This window comes from Pelmatolapia mariae, linkage group LG22 (assembly GCF_036321145.2).
Source record: "Pelmatolapia mariae isolate MD_Pm_ZW linkage group LG22, Pm_UMD_F_2, whole genome shotgun sequence".
Lineage (NCBI taxonomy): Eukaryota > Metazoa > Chordata > Actinopteri > Cichliformes > Cichlidae > Pelmatolapia > Pelmatolapia mariae.
Window position 1 is genome coordinate 13,124,093 of NC_086245.2, and position 16,876 is coordinate 13,140,968.

At 41.1% G+C, this 16,876-nt stretch overlaps 1 protein-coding gene across 4 annotated transcripts in view; it reads right to left on the reverse strand.

Annotated features, from left to right (window-relative positions):
• The window catches only part of rbms3 (RNA binding motif, single stranded interacting protein), a 297,035-nt gene that overhangs the window by 15,274 nt on the left and 264,885 nt on the right, over nucleotides 1–16,876 (reverse strand). For all 4 annotated transcript variants that reach the window (XM_065470606.1, XM_065470605.1, XM_065470603.1 and 1 more), the window contains 2 exons: nucleotides 16,636–16,732; nucleotides 12,683–12,730 (listed from right to left, as the gene is read on the reverse strand). In XM_065470606.1, coding sequence (XP_065326678.1) covers nucleotides 12,683–12,730; nucleotides 16,636–16,732 — 145 coding nt within the window. The remainder of the gene's footprint in view (nucleotides 1–12,682; nucleotides 12,731–16,635; nucleotides 16,733–16,876) is intronic.

Here is a 16,876-nt window from a genome sequence, read left to right on the forward strand (position 1 = left end):
TTTTTCAGACATTGTTGCAGTTTTGCTGCTTTGTTTGGGGTCATTGTCCTATTTCATGACCCAGTTAGAGCAAAGTTTTAGCTGTCCAACAGGTGGCCTCACATTTGTCCACAGTATTCTAGAGTCACGTGGTCGACTCAGTGACAATAAGGTGGCGCAGGTCCTCTGGCTGATAAACAAGCCCGAATCATCAACCCTCTACCACTGTGCTTGTCTTTTGGAATGAGGTGTTTGTGCTGGTAGGCTGTTTGGTTTTTGCTCAACATGTTGCTGCAGATTAAGGCCCAAATGTCTCCACATTGGTGTAATCTGTCCAAAGAACACTGATCCAGAAGTTGTGTGGGTTTTTTTTCAAATGCAACTTTGCAAACCTAAGATGTGCTGCCATGTTTGTTTTAGAGAGAAAAGGCTTTCTCCTGGATACCATTCCAAATAGGCCAAACTTGTTTAGTGTTTTTCCTAATTGTACTCTCATAAACTTTAAGATTTAACATGCTAATGGAGGCTTGTAGCTCTGAGAAGTAGCTCTTGGCATTCTGCAGTTTCTCTGAGCATTGCGCGTTGAATTTGCTGAGATGTCCACTTCTGGGGATATTGCAACATTATGTTAACACACGCCTGAATGTTCCCGATCAGCAAACAACAAACTGCTTTTATAGAGGTGTTTACACTCGCTGATGATCAATTAATCAAGTGCATTTGATCATCAACCTCTGGCTGCTACTTTCCCACTTACTGGAAGCAGTAAGGATGTGCTTTCCTTTTCACATGACAGTAAGGTTGATATATCCCACCCGAACTTAAACTAAGATTAAATTCCCTCGTGGATATGCAGACGGGAGTCTTTGCACACCACGGGCAAGTAGTTGTACCTATTATACCCATATTCTAAGCTGCTGGGAGTGCACTTCAAGGACACATACATAGTTGGTGCCTTAGTAATAAAGTATTTCTTTTTGGACAAGTAATGTGTTGACACCAAATTGGAGGGCATGTAGACATCTACACTGAATTTGGCATACTCGCTCTGTTGATGAAACGTCAGTCAGACCCAACAGGCCCCTTGGAAGCTTGTGGAAACATAGCACTGCCATTAAAAGAAGAAAAAGAATACACCTTAAAGTTCAAACATAATACTAATCTCAATGGAAAAAAATGGTTTCTGATAGGTTTTGTTTTTTATTGTGAACTTGATTGTGAAGTTTGTTGATGGAGGTATGTTTAAATAAAAAAAAAAGACGAGAATATCAGCTCTATATATTTTTGACCACACTTAAAACTGCTAATCAACAAATGATATTTACAAAAGTACAAGTATCTCGTAGTGTAACACTTATATATTATCAGATTCTTACTGATGTATCAACATGTATGCAGGCAGTATTTTCATGTTACAGGTGCTACTGACAAATGTAACCACTTTACATGCTGCTGAGTACTTTACTGTATAATCATACTTGACCCTATATTTTGTATATAAGCTGAACTGACAAATTATAGCAGCAATATTAATGCAGTCAAAAGCACACAGGCTTTCCCTGTGAAATGTGAGGACTTATAAAGTAGCACCAAATGAAAATACCCAGTACTATTCTGCCACTGGCTGTGACAGATGAATAAATAAAGGGAAAGGGGAAATGAGGAAAGAGAGACAGAAAGACACTGTGAGGACAGGAGAGAGATGATTAAGCAAAGATGGAGGTCACTGGGAAGACGGGAGTGAAGAAAGATAGATGAGGGAAGTGAAGCCAGAGACTTGGAGAGAAAAAGTGGAATTTTGGAAAGCGAGAGAGAGAGAGAGAAGTCAAAGACTGAGAATGAAAAAGAAGACAGATGAGTAAGGCGGAAGAAAAAAAAAAGAGAGAGGAGAAGCGAGAAGGAAGCAGCAGGGGCTGTGGGCTACCTGTTACCGATTCAGCCTCTGACAATGCCTTTATAATGGGAAAGGGAGAGCAACGGAAAGGCTTAATTCACAGATGTGTCAGGGAGAGTTAAGCCGATTTGTGATTTCGATTTTCTGTGTTTGTGAGACTGAGTGTCTGTGAGAGAGAGGGTTTAAAGTGTGTGCGTGTGTGTCTGTGTGCAAAAGCATCTGTCTGGTTGTGCGTCTGTCCATTGATGGGCTAGAGAGGAAAGAAAATGAGAAAGAGATTGACACAAAGAGACAATATATGTTTTTGATTTGTCCTCTGTGTGTAAGAGAGAATAAGATAATGCCTGCTGCAGACGTATCTGTTACAAATGTATGAGACGATGTTTACAGAGCTCCGCAATGTATGCACATGTATTCCTGTTTGTGCATGCATCTGTGTGCGTGCATGTGGAAAAGCCCGTCCTGCTTAAGGTGGTATTGATTCTGCTTTAGACCGGAGATGAGATGATATCCACTCGTTGCCTGTAAAATACCTTGATATATGCTCAACGGCTTGACACAATGTACAGTAAATAAGAAATCTTATAAAAATTCTTACGACCAGCAGTGTTTTCTTTTAATGACTATCGCATTACAAGCACTTGCTTATGAAACACTGGTTGGTATCAGCTGATATTCATTACCTTGACTTTACATGTGCTGATCAGCAACGCCAATTGTAAAAAAGGTGAGGCAACTACATAAATGTCACACAAATAGTGACTGTTTTTACTGCCTGGTCCATTACAGCTGAAGGATCTCCACCACATGCAGCAGGCTATTACGATAATTTACATTCAGGTCCAGACCTCCATATACTCAAGATGCAGTCAGCTAAGCAGTATGCTCAGGCTGCGGGTATCAGACTGAAAGCAGTATCTCTTTTTTACTAAACATGTCCTTCTGGGGGACGCCCAGAATTTCATCCAGTTCTGTAAACACTAAAAGTGTGCTTTCTGGGACTGGGATTTCTGTCTTAGGCAGGCAAAGAGGGACAACTGCCTTCAAAATGAACATAGTGTAATATTTTAGAGCGAAAAAAGAAAATAAAATGAGAAAATTGTTATGGACTTCCTGTAAAGATAAGCATTACAGTGTCTGATTCTGCTGACATGAAAACTGATCAGTATCAGCCGAAAAAACCTGATCACAGCACCCCCACAGCTAGCTATTTTTGCTAATCTCTCACTGCTGCAGGTTATAATTTCCCACATTATTGCATATCTACCCTGCTGCTTCAAGTCGGTGTTGATACATGTAACTACCTTGGGGCAATACCTTCACTCGGAAAACAGCTTGAGGCCACAAAGAAAGGTTCACATTCTTTTCCTCACCTTGCAGTTCCCTATGTTTCACTATTTGCAAGAAGATCACTGTGTAGTGTTTTACTGCCAGCCTGGTAAGAAGAGACCATGCTTATATGCTTTGTGTTGGGGGAAGATGTTGATTAAAGTCGGGGAATGAGAAGACAGAAGACGGGCACATTAAAAGCCTCAAGAACGCCAATGGGCCGAGGCTGTATTTCTGAGTCTTTGGCTAAAACAAAGCTTCATTTGTGTCGGGCCCATGAAAGACGACCTGCACTTGACTCAGTGCATTCCTCGCTGTATTTGACAGTTGCTTTCTCCATGTGAGGCACTGTGGTTTGGACACTGATGCTCGTTTGTACTAGTTAGTGTGTTTTGTGTCAGTGGAAATGAGACATGCACACTCCATGCTTCAGGGTCTTAATTCTGCAAAGTACGTACTGTGACTATCCAGCTTCATGACTCCAAAGAGCTTCATCGCGGTCCCCTAACAAGGCTATATGGGGATGAGCTTTTTGTCCCCATGAGGAAGACAAGTCCCCATAATGTCACAGTGTAAACAAGCAGCATGACAAACCAGCAACATGACAAATACCCTCCCTAATGCAATCATGCTCACACACACAGCACATCTGCAGATGGCTGAGTGGTAACGGCACCCAACTGCACCAGGCTCACCCACCTGAAGGCTAAAATATTGGTAATGACTGTCTCTCTACAAAGAGAGAGACAGTCATTGCTCCTATTTACCCTGTTCTGTGGTTGTGCTGTATGTCACCTACTTCAACTGTGACCATGTTTTCCAGATATCCTCGGGCACCTTTGTATTCGGGTAAGCACAGAAAAGGGAGCCAGCATTTCGGGTGCTTCAAACTAATCTTCAGTGGGAATCCCTCCTTAGGGCTAACGGACTACCAGGGTTTCTCAACTATTAACAACAGAGTCTGTCTACAGGACCAAATGTGCTATAGACTGATCCAGGGCGGTGAACTGCTTACTTTACCCAAGTGGGGCAGCAAATAGTAGCGCAGACCAAAAGATAGCAATGAACGAGCCTCCCAAGCTGACAGTGATGTGTGTAGCGGCTTAACTCGGTCTTTGCGATCACAGGGATATTTGAAATCTGATTTTGTAATGGTTTTTGGAAATCTTAATTGCAAACACAGGAAAGCCCTACAGGGAAGACAGAGAACTGGTACTAAGAAACTGAAGCAGCCGAGGGGTTGCAAAAAATGTATGTTAAAAGATTAACATGTGGAGCATGATACAGATGAAAGATTCCTCACCTCTGGTTATGTGGCAATGAGGATTATCTACTTTGTATAAATTTGTCCTATGCAATGAAAAGGCAATAAGAGCGATGATGATGCGCCTATTTACGCATCAGCTTGTCTATCATCTAGAATATTACATATTCAATTTACAATAGGTGGCAGATGAGGTGCACAGGTTAAAACTGCAGGTCAAAATCTGGGAGCATGTATAACCAAATTGCCGTGGCTGAGATGGATTATGGTAATGCTGCTGCTTTGTAATCTTATATATATGTGTGTGTGTGTCAGTGAAGGAAAGCAAAACGAATAATTTCCCCCAGTAATATGATGGCTTGTGACTATAAAATGATTCTAGTAATAAAGTTATTACGAAAAATAAAGCACCAACTTCTCCATATCGAATAGGACATGCTATTTGGATGGATTTGTAGCGTGCGTTTGTGTGTTGTGTTTCTTAATGTGTGTATGAGGCGATAAGGGTGCTAGATGAAGCATGTAACAGTATTTGTCATGTCTTCATGGGAGGTCCATTCCTCTCCACGGTCGGACTGTGCTCGTTTATCAGCCGTTCTCTGACTGCCTTTTGTAGACAAATAGATCATTTCACACACAAGGATCTCTCTAGAATGTTTACTCTATTTATAAAACCAAAAAAGGGGGGAAAAAAGATTAGAAATCCAATTAAAAACACAGCCAGCTAATAAAGCCTGCCCACCAAAGCATATCAGCTTTGTCTCCAAACATATTTTTTTGCTACTATCGCAAAATTTGTTGAAGTAATATCCAAAGCTTACAGTGAAAATGCAGCCACTCAATCTCCTTGTCAGTCACCCGGTGTCTCTGCAACAGCATTGTTCTTACATATATATGAAACCTCAACCCTGACAAGACAATTTTTTTTTTTGCTGGCACGGACACAGTAGCTGCAGTTGTAGTCTGAAAGGGCAGAAGAGAAGAGAGAGAAACAGGAGGGACAGAGTGAGACAAAAATGAGGGAGAAATGAGAGCTAGGTGTACAGGAAGGAGTACAGAGGGAGCGGGGATGGAAAAAAATAAAAGAGAAACTCAAGGACGAGTGTAGCCCCGTCTCAAATTTTGCCTCGCCAGTCAAATCCATGAGACCGACATAATGTTCCCTCTCTGAATCCGAGGAGCATTTTTAATGTCAAGCGGGGAGATGGGTATCACACAGCGCACTGATTCAACCCTATTCGATGAGGGCTGATAGTTACGGTTCACGTTCTCAGAGGCCCAGTGAACGTCTATTCAAAGCAGGGAGAACTGGCCGGAGTGCAACGGCAGAGGAATTCAATAATTCACCTCCAGTATGTAAGGGCCGGTGCACTCAGGCAAATGCACACTTGAAGCACATACAGTTCAGAGTGAGAAAAAGGGGGGAAAAGGAAAAAAAAGGGGGGGGGGGATAACTCATGGGGAAAGACAGCAATGCTGCGCATGGCTGGCACAGCACTTAGTCCGGCACTCTTTGGCAGTGTGAACTGAATTTAAGAGCACGTGCATGTGATTGATGATCTGTATGTAAGGAAGATTTACCACTGGAAGGAATGTGTTTTGTGCGTGTAGGCATTCGCACGTGTTAGCTGCACGTATGCATTTGTCGTTTTGGGGCCTCTAGTTCTTTAATTGTTCGTACTTTTTCAAGGTCTGCTGATTTCTGTAGCATTGACCAGGCAAGTGGTCGTGTTTTGACATGACCTGTGAGAACAGCTCACAGATGATGAGAAAGGAAAGAAGGAAGACAAATGATAAACTAAAGGAAAAGGAAAGAAGAACAACCCATGTAAGAACAGACTGCAGACTCATTTAGATGTCCACTTAAGGGAAAAAAAAAGAAACACTGTCACTTTCTATCAGGTTTCCCGCAGAGAACATCTTGCGCATTAATTGAAGATAAGCAAATTTTGAAAACTGTTCTCTGCTCAGTCACCCTTTCTAACTGCTAACAAAGCGCCGGCTCCTCTGTGGGATGAAGTCCAGTTTCGTATGGATAGACTTGTCAAACTTAATCTACTCAGATACAAACAAACACCTTTTGCCTTAGAAGTACATGCTGCAGTGCTCTCTGTTTACTGTGCAATAAGGCAAGTAGCGGTCAAGTTGCTTTCAGTGTCAGCAGTTTGATTTACTTCCATTCAACACAACATCTATTATTTCCAACAAATTGCTGCTTAACGCAGTTAATGGACTTCAGGTTTACAAAGGCAGCGGAGGGCTGAAATGAAGAAAAACATCAAATTAGGTTAACAAATCAATGCGGTATCATTAGTATCGGCAGTAGCTAACTAACAAGGGGTTTTAACAATATACGGCTCCACCAGCACTTTGCACAATTTTGCAAAGAAGAGAAATTTGTCCTGCTGAGAGATACTCAACTCAGCAACACCAAAGCCAGCATATCATTTCAGAGTAAGTTTACCATGACCGTTATCATAGCAGGCATGCTGTTTTTTAAAGGCTCAAGTAGAAAGTACAGACAACTTCATATAAGCGTAAAAAATTCATATGAGCACTTTAAAAATCAAAAAACAACAACAGCCTGTCAGGGACTCCTGAAGAAAATGTCTTGTTATATTTTGTAGGAACAATGTAAAACACAGAGAGATCTGGCATTTGCAGATATTTCTTTTTAGAATAGTTCAGCTCACAGACTGTAAATTAAAGATGGATGCAGCCCATTTCATCACCCACCGTAAAACCCTGACATAAAGATTTTCACTGACCATCAGGTGGGTGAGACTTGGTGAGATCTGACAAAGGAACTGAGGGACGAAGCAAGATCATAGTGTGGTAGTCCTTCAGCCAAGCTTATTATGATGCAGATTATAATGTACAAATATGAACATTATGCTTTTTTACTAAGACTTCAAAAAGACTTCTTCACTGTTTTTGCACAATTTATAACAGCTAAAAAAACAATATTATTTAAAACTAAAATTAATAATGAATTACAATACTCATTTGCAGCAACCAACAGTCCCGGCGTGGCATAACTAATACCACAATTTATCCAAAGTTCCTTTGTAACCTTTCCTTAATGCTCTTCTTCAACATTATTTAGACGTTAGGTGCCATTTGTTGTACTCCGTTTAATAGCAGGCTCGAAAACACATTTTACCCTAATCTGTATCTTTAATGTAATTATCTAAATAATAATCTCTAGACCTATTCTTAAATACCTATTTTGTTAAATCAAACTTAACAAGTTTGATTAATTAACAAGTTTATTTAACATGCATATAGACTATTCTATTCTATTCCTTTCTATTCTATTCTGTATGACTGTCCAGCTCTTCCCCTTCCACGCTCTGCTGCCTCCATATTGCCCAGATATCAGGAGCGCCATTGCACAACGCTCCATTGGTTTAACACGCAACATGAGGAAGGAGTCGCCAAACTGCCGCACAATCAATTGGTTTTTAATGCCCCGAGCAGCCCCCCAAGCATTTGAACTAGGATGCTTAGCTAATTTGATGTGATTCACTGAACTGATGGCAGAACGTGTGTGTGTATGCATGTGTGTATAAAGGGCAGTCTGCTGTGTTTGTAGCTGGTAGTTGATACGAGCACGGGTCATAAAGGGAGACAGACTGGTATCTATGATTCACTGTCAGCAGTGACAGCTGGGGTTAGCACCTACCAGCCATTTGGTGACAGAAAGAGCCAATGGAACACAATGGGGACGGGACCATGGGGACTTATATCGCCACATGGCTATTGCTGGCATGGAGGCATGATGAGATGTAGACAGTACAATGTGGCTGCTGGTTAGTGACTAGTGCCAAAGGCTTCAAGAGGCCCCATGACATAAGGCTGAAAGATGGATGACCATCAGGCATCGCATGGGCTGGTAAAGAATAACCCGTATGGACCACACGTATGGCAATTCATAACACATACAGTACATACAAACATGTATCGGGCAAACACGCACAGTTACCCAAGCATAGATGATGAGGCAGTATATATTCTCTCCATGTGATGACAGACAAACCACAACACCACATGGCCGAGAGCCTGAGAAGATGCCAGAAAATGAAAAAAACAGTATGCACATTCAAGCAAACATGTGTATTCTTGTACTGTGGATGCACATGCACAAGCAGATATACAGATGTATTTGTGTAGAAAGAATACATGTACACACTAAAACACAAACGGGCTGCACTGCACATGCTGAGCAGTTATACTATTAGAGGTCTCTGTCACGTTTGTCATTCACCTTGTAATACTGTCTACCACCTAAGACAGCTTCATTTTCACAACAGGCAGACTCAGCAGCAGCAGCAAAAACAGCAGCTTGTTAGCGAGCTAGCTTTAATCCAGTCTGAAACGAGTGCCATAAGGAAGGAGCATACCTGCCTGAGAGTACTGCAAAGTATGGGAGGTAAGGAGGTGGCTGGTTGAGTGAAGATATGTGCAAAAAAAAAAAAAAAAGGCAGAAAGTTGTGTGGCTGAAAGGCAAACTGGGCACCTCAGAGGGCAGCTGCAGCTGGGTGTGGGTGTGTGTGTGTCTGCTGGGCTGGTGGCCTGCTGCGACCAGATTACATGTTCACTGTCCCACAGCGGGAGTGGAAGTGAGATGGGTAGGACTGAGTGGTAAATGGCCACAGCGGGGAGCCATGCGGCTGGTTGAGCACTCCTCTAGTGAGTGAGTGCCAATGTTTCCCAGTTTGCTCAGTGGCAGGGACTCTAAAGCAGTTGTCTTCTTGACTGAGGCTTACAATGTTATCCACATTCGTATGGACTTCATTACCCAAACTTGGTTTTTCATGCTGAACCATCAACAGCAAAAGCTAAAAATATCATGATATGAAAATATCTGTTAGTGTGTACTGATTTGTGCCTCTGTGCTGGTAACAATGAACCGATAATATTTTGGCTGTCAAAGTTCAAAGGCTAAGGTTATTAGGAACTCACAAAACAGCTACAGTATTCAGTTGTAACTCTAGAATTCTAATCATATAAGAGGATAACATAAACTTTTTGTAATTTTATCTAACGCTGAAAGGTCATTGCAAGGTCACCTTCATTGGGATATCATAAGGTTCTCCCAAAACTCTAATTTAGGAAGTAAGAGGAAGAGAGAAGGATTTAAACTGGTGGAGGCATACGACCCCGGTATCTGGGGAAAACAAATTTAATTAATCTAACAGTCTACACAAAAAAATAATGACTAATTACGCCGGAACTGTGTGTTCTTACTAGTTTTCTCCCTATTATTATAACACTTTTGGGCCGGTATCTACCCAGTGTATAAAATATTTGTTGCAGCATAGAACTCTATAACCCCGGGTTATAGATCCAAACTGTAAGGTGCTACCTATTCACCCATATGCATATTCATTTGCTCATTAGTACAGAATAGTGAACCTTGATATCAAAGCATGACTTAAATTATGCGGCTGTGAGATTCATTAGAGGTAACTTCAGGAAAAACTAACACAAGTTACCCTGAGGCTGGTAATTTCTTTTCCAAAGACAAAATAACTTATTGTATCAATAAAATTAGAACCACAGTGCAGAATTTACATGCATATTATGAACCATACTGTGACGCAGAGTCCTAAAAATGTGCTTTATGTAGAAAAAAAAATCTTCACTGCACTCCCTTTTCCAGGCTAACAGAACTAAGTACCCACTGTATTAAAGAAGTATTGAGATTTCAAAAAGTGAAGCTTTTTTTTTTAACAGTGGTAAAGAATCAGATATATTTGCCCTTGACTGGTAACCAGTCTTTTTCTGTGAACAAACTGAGAGCAATGAAGTAGATTGAATATGCTTCAGGGGCCACAACAAGCCTCAAGCTAACACTAAAAATCTCTGGCAGAATGATTTAAAATCTCTAAGAAACAAAATGAGAACACTTATAGAGCTTGGATCAATTAAAAACTCAACCTTAAAACAATTTGGTAAACCACTAATGTGCTTTGTTGTTATAACAACAGAGAAGGAAAAGTATTTTCAAGCAAGAGTGCGGGTGAGGCTTCAGCGATAGGAAAATAAAACTGGATGTGCAAACGGGGGTATTTCAGGAAATGTGAAAAAGCCTTGAGCCACCTCTCCTGCTTGAAAATATGTGCAGCGATTTATTGAAACGTGTAAAAATACGAGAAAATACAGTATATAACTCTGCAAATACAGACTGTAAAACTCTAACGAGCTTGAAAATCAATATTTGGTATGACCACCTTTATTCTTCATGACAGCCTGAACTCTCTTGCTCAAGTTTTCTTGTCATTTCTTCAGGAATAGTGCTCCAGGCTTTTTGAAGGGCATTCAAAACTCTTCTTTGGATGTTGGCTGCTTTTTGTTCTGTTCACTGTAAAGACGATCCCACACTGCTTCAAAAATATTGAGGTTCGGGCTCAAGGGAGGCCAATCCATGACTGATGGCAATCCATTGTGTGTTTTTCTATTCAGGTATGCTTTTGCTGTATTGTCACTGTGTTTGGGATCATTGTCATGAAAATGAAGCTCTTGCCAATCAGACACTTTCCAGATGGTATTGCATGGTAGATCAAAATCTGATGGTGCTCTTCTATGTTTATAATTCCATCAATTTTGATAAGATCGTCAACACCACTGGCTGAAATACAGCCCCAAACCATGATGGCTGTAAGAGACTATATATATATATATATATATATATATATATATATATATACATATACACACACACACACACACACACACACACACACACACACACACACACACACACACACACACACACACACACACACACACAAGACTTGGTGCCATTGTTTTTTAGTCTAGTTCTTGTGTAATTTAGCATACCTCAGGCTTTCCTCTCTGTTTGTCTTCCTTAAGAATGGCTTGTTGACAGCCATCCGTCTACTTGATAAGGCTTTAGTAAACAGTAGATCAACTGGATCAACTGAAGGGCCAGATGCACCTCACAATTCTTTCCTGTTTGTTAAGAGCATGGCTTTCAGTTATGCCAGGTTTTTGGCTAATCGCTCGTTCTATGCCTGTCAAACTTTTATTGTTGGCGCTTTTCATGACTTTGAAGAAATGGGAACAAATTATGGCTGCTAGTAACAAAGTCCCTGAAGGTACTGTTTAAAAAGTGGTTCTCTGCTAAGTTTTTTGTTATGTGTAGACACGCCACCAGTTCATTTCTTGAGTTAGGTTCCTTTTTAAGATTGAATGATTCCCAGGTCAATGCCAAGTAACTTAACAAAGAAAACATTTTTCTGAAAATGGTCAGGTACAAGGACTGGATTGAAAATAAGTGAAAAAGCAGACGATGTCCAAAGAAAAACTTTGGAAGACCCTCATGAAGCTCGAAGAACTATTCTGTACAAAGAAATGAGAGGGAACTTTTGCACTGTACTTCTCTGTGAAAATGTAATTTTCCTTCATTTAAAGAATAACATCCAAGAAGGTTTAGTTTTTACTAATATTTAGGAAGTAGGACTTTGTCAGTTATTAAAATGTTAAAATATGAATTTTAGTGACCAGTACAAACCTTCTGGAGCTTCTCTGTTGTCTCTCTTCAAAACAGAACTGAATGTGACTGAAGGCAATGTGATTACCTCACCGTTAAAGACCGTGTTGCTCGTGAGCTAAGTCTAATTAATATTAGCTTTTTTCCCCTTGTCTGCTGTCTGGGATGGTAACCTCAAGCAGCAGTCTGTCTTGTGCTGTGGTCTGGTAAATGACTCTGAATTGCTTCCTGGCACTACCAAAAACATATAAACTCCACAAAGCCTCCCAAAAATAAAACAAAATGTGTTTGTATACTTAGGAGAGATGGAAAAATGTGGTTATCAGAATTGGATAAAGTGCTTTGTATAGTAACTCCAGGACCTAAATGGTGTAATCATTTGGCCAGAAGTAATAGTGGCCAAGTGCATGTTAGAAATTGAGTTGCTTTAACATTTAGTCTGCAACGGAAGAATAATGTGGCTTAAACGTTTTTCCAAACAGAATCTTTTTCTGGTCAGTCACATTGTGCTAAATATAAAAATGTCTCCATGTCGTAAACTATTTTCAGGATAAATTTAAAAATACGAATCTTTAAAAAGCTTCGATTAACAGCAGATCAGACTGGATGCGCATCACAGATTTTCAACTAAAGGGTGGATCCCCAGCGGGGACTCAAGGGCAGCTGCAGTACTTCAGGTACACGGTGGAGTACTTACTGTAGGTTGCATAACATATTGTTGATGAGGCATCCACGTACTCTGGACCTGAGGAGAAATACAGAAAATGTAAAATGTTGGCGGCAATATAAAATTTTCCTTTGTCTTAGTAACAGCTGAAATGTATCCCACATAATGCAATAAATGCTATTCAAATAGTCCCAATATGTTCAAATACTCTTCAGTCTGTAAGTCTTAAAATGATTGTGCTGGTTTTAATGCACCAAAATGGCTGAACTTTACACAGATTAATTTGTGCCAAAGAATTACTAGAAGAATCTGAAAGTCTGGAGGCAGCACATCTCCCTCCTGCCTTCTCATTATTGCCGGCAGTACATTGTGCGTTGAGCCCGTAAAATGAGTCTTTTTCTGTATTATAACAATATTAAAGCTCTGCCCAGTGCTGTTGGAGCAGGGGTGAAAGGTCAGGGACAGACCTCTAGAGAAGACTCACAAAATACAAAAAGCATTTTTGTTTTAATCTCAGCATAAAACAGAACAAAGAACTTCAATGCTACAACCAGAGAAAAAAAACATTGACAGATATGCATATTTACAAATGTAGATTCAAAAGTTAAAGAGATGGAGAAACAGTGACAGTGGAAACTATAAAGAAACCGGAGGAATGGACGATGAACAAACAGAGCTTTTATGCTGGAGAGAGGAATTAGACAGCTTGTAGCAGACAAACACACAGACTGGCCACTGATCCTGGTAAAATGATTAGATTAAACAAAGACAAACATGGAATAATCTGCTGTAAGAGCAATCAATCCTCTGAGCCAACCCAAATGCGTGATTTGGATCCATACCTAAACAAGCCTGATATTCTATAACGCTGTGCCAAGTCTGCTTGTTTATACATGGCAATATTTGTTCTCCCCAGCTGAATGGGACAGCAGATAGACACAGAGAAAGCTTATATTTAATCACTTGTCTTCGGCATTTTCTAACTAAGATATTGCATGACCATCATGTGATTATTTCAACAAGACAGGATGGCTTTACACTGGGCTTAAGGAAAAAATCGTGAGAGAATCATGGTGAAATCTTTGCTGGGTAAATAAAAAATGGCAGTCTTACATACTAACGTGAGGGAGGCTCACTCACAATTTATCTGAAGCAACCAAAGATGAAAAAGTCCAAACCTAAACCGATAAGAACACAGTGAACACAATGGGAAGCTAGTCCAATCTACTGAAAAGAAACAGACAAAGAGACCCCCAACATATTAACTTCATAATCTCAGCTTCCTTTTCAATTTCTTTCAAAGCCCTTACGTGAGATCTTTACAGCCTCCTCAGGTGTTGAACAGATTCAGGCCGGTGCACTAATTCTTATATTATTAGATTATTCTCAATTCAATTCAGTTTTATTTATACAGCACCAAATCACAATAACAGTTGCCTCAAGGCACTTTATATTGTAAGGTAGACCCTACAGTAATACATATGAGAAAAACCCAACAATCATATGACCCCCTATGAGCAAGCACTTTGGCGACAGTGGGAAGGAAAAACTCCCTTTTAACAGGAAGAAACCTCCGGCAGAACCAGGCTCAGGGAGGGGCGGCCATCTGCTGCGACCGGTCGGGGTGAGAGAAGGAAGACGAGATAAAAGCACGTCTCAAACAGTGCAATGTACAGCAATGTTGTAATGCATTTCCTGAGAGCTGAAAATGTTATAATGCTCTGATAATGCGTCCTCTGGCTTTGTTTGGATGCTGAGAGAGAAGTCCCAGTTTGCCAGCTGTGAGATAGTTGTGTTCACTCGTTTTTTTACTTTTGGAACCAAACACTACCATCTTAGGTTCGTGAAAAGACTGTAGTTCAGTCCAAGTTAACAGCAGAAATATGACAAATGGGTTTATCTGTGGGATGTTAAAAAACAGCAATGTTTGAAGCTCTGAGAAAAGGCTGATGAGTTACAGCATTAACAACTTCAGCAGGACTTCACTCCCAGACATCTCCCAGATAAAAATAAACCAGAAAGCCAGAGACTGATCTGTTATCAGGCAGGAAAGAACGTGAGGGAAAACGTGCTAAGTTGCTAAGTGTAACACAAAATATAAAGAGATCCAAATGACTGCTTTTGAAGATTAGAGTTAACTGACTCGACCTGAGCTGGCTTTTCCCCAAAGCACCAAATTACAGCTTTTACAGAGTTGCTCAGAATTACAGCAGGTAGAGTAATTCTACATGAACATTAGTTTCACTGTGAGTGAAGGGTAAAATGTGCACAACCTAAGAAGCTCCCTACCTCTGGCTGAACTTCACAGCTTATATTACAATTTAAAAGAGCCTGTCAACCAACAGGCCAAAAAGCCAGTAAGTCAGTTGTCGAGCCTCATGGTCAGCCAGCTGGCCCTCGTTCCAACCAGTCACACGTAAACCCAAACAGCCAGCCAGTTAGCTAGTTAGTAAGCCTGCCAGCCCCATGTCCTATCAGCCAGCCACATATTTAGTCAGCCAGTGAGCCAGTCTGTATAAGCAGTGATGTAAACCAGGCTCACGGCTGGCTGGCGGTACTCGTTGAAATCTTGGTAGTGATCTGGCCTGGACTGTCTCCTGTCATGCGGATCATCAAAGTCGTTTTTTCCAGGAAATGAATCCAATCGTTATTGAGGAGCCAAGCATAAAGAACACCAGAATACCGCTGTTGGTATGGGTCATTTGCAGATCTGATAAATCAATTCTATCAAAAGCTCCAAAATATCAACGCGACACAAACATAAAAGGAGGAATGACACATACAGTCATTTCTGCGCACCTTGAGATTTTCATTACAAAGGCAATACTTTTCATCATAAAAGGAAGTGATTTCCTTTTGTCTTGCATATATATCTGCCTGGCTTGTCTTCTCCTTCTTTTTTCCCCGTGCCTCTTTGTACTTGAGCAGAAGATGAAGGACTCACCTTCCTGCCGTGACTGGCTGAAGGGCAATATTACAGGAAGCGGCGGGCAGAGCTGCCCGATATTGAAACTGTGAGGATTAATATTCCTCAAAAGCCTGGCCATTGTTTTTGATAAATCAATTTGGGAAGCCTTCCGAGAGCGGATTAGAGGCGCGCCCTGGCCCACTTTTCTCCCTCCTTCTCTCTCCTCTGCCCCTCCACCACAGGTACTGGACCAGAGTTTTAATCAAGCGTGCCTCAAAGACGGGCGCTGCAACCTTCAGCAACACCCCTCCTCTGCCCACCCAGCCGTGCCATCGCCATCACCTAAACCTACTCTTTCTCTCTCTCTCTCTCTCCATCTGTCTCTTCTATTTTCTTATCTATCCTTCATCTCCTTTCTCCTGCTCTCTATCCTCGTCTTTCTGTCTCTGCATACCAAACAGAGGCGATGTTAAACGATAGTGTCTGATCGAGAGGGCACAGTGGCAGCGTCTCTTGATGTTTAGATTCGGCAAAGGGTGTTGCATGAAATGCGCAGTGACGGAAAATAGTTAGCGCTCCTGACATATCACAGGGCCAATTTTTACGATCCCGCTCTGTTCTGTTGCATTACTCCACTGATCGCAGCAGTGAGGAATGCAAACGTTCGCTCTGGAAGTGGAAGGACTGGTGCTGAAGCTAGGGAAATAAAATAAAAAGAGATCGAGAGAGGGAACAAAAGAGGTTTGGACTACAGGAGAGAGGAAACTGTTTCTTTTTCCTAGATACTTTCATTCTTGATGGGTGCGTTTCTTTTTTTCTACCTTGTCAGCCTTTTTAAAATCCCCCTTTTTCTTTGCCGCTTCTGTTCTGATCCCTGGTGTGTTTGCTGCCTACGAAACAGATGTCATCAAGCACAGCTGGAGCATCGAAGAAACAATGAGGGAAGAAGCGAGAACCTCATGCTGTTTTGAAGCCCACCCCCTCTTTTCCAACCCAAAGATCACAAAATACACAAAGTATACTCTCATATACATACACACAGAATCTACCCATATTCCAGTGCATTATGGCCCACCTGATATGTGGAAACGGGGGAAGCAGCGATGAAGGGCGTGATGGAGGTCTGTGCGATCATGCGGTTGGTGGCGATGCTGTAAGGCGAGGAGTAGAACCTGAGCCGAAAGGAAAAAGGAACAGAGGAATAAATTTGAGTAACTAACAGTAGACAGAATACCTAGTTTATTTGCATTAGGAGGTTCCATGTTACGAGGCTATTAAACGACTTTAATAGAAACATCTGAAAAATGTACAAGACT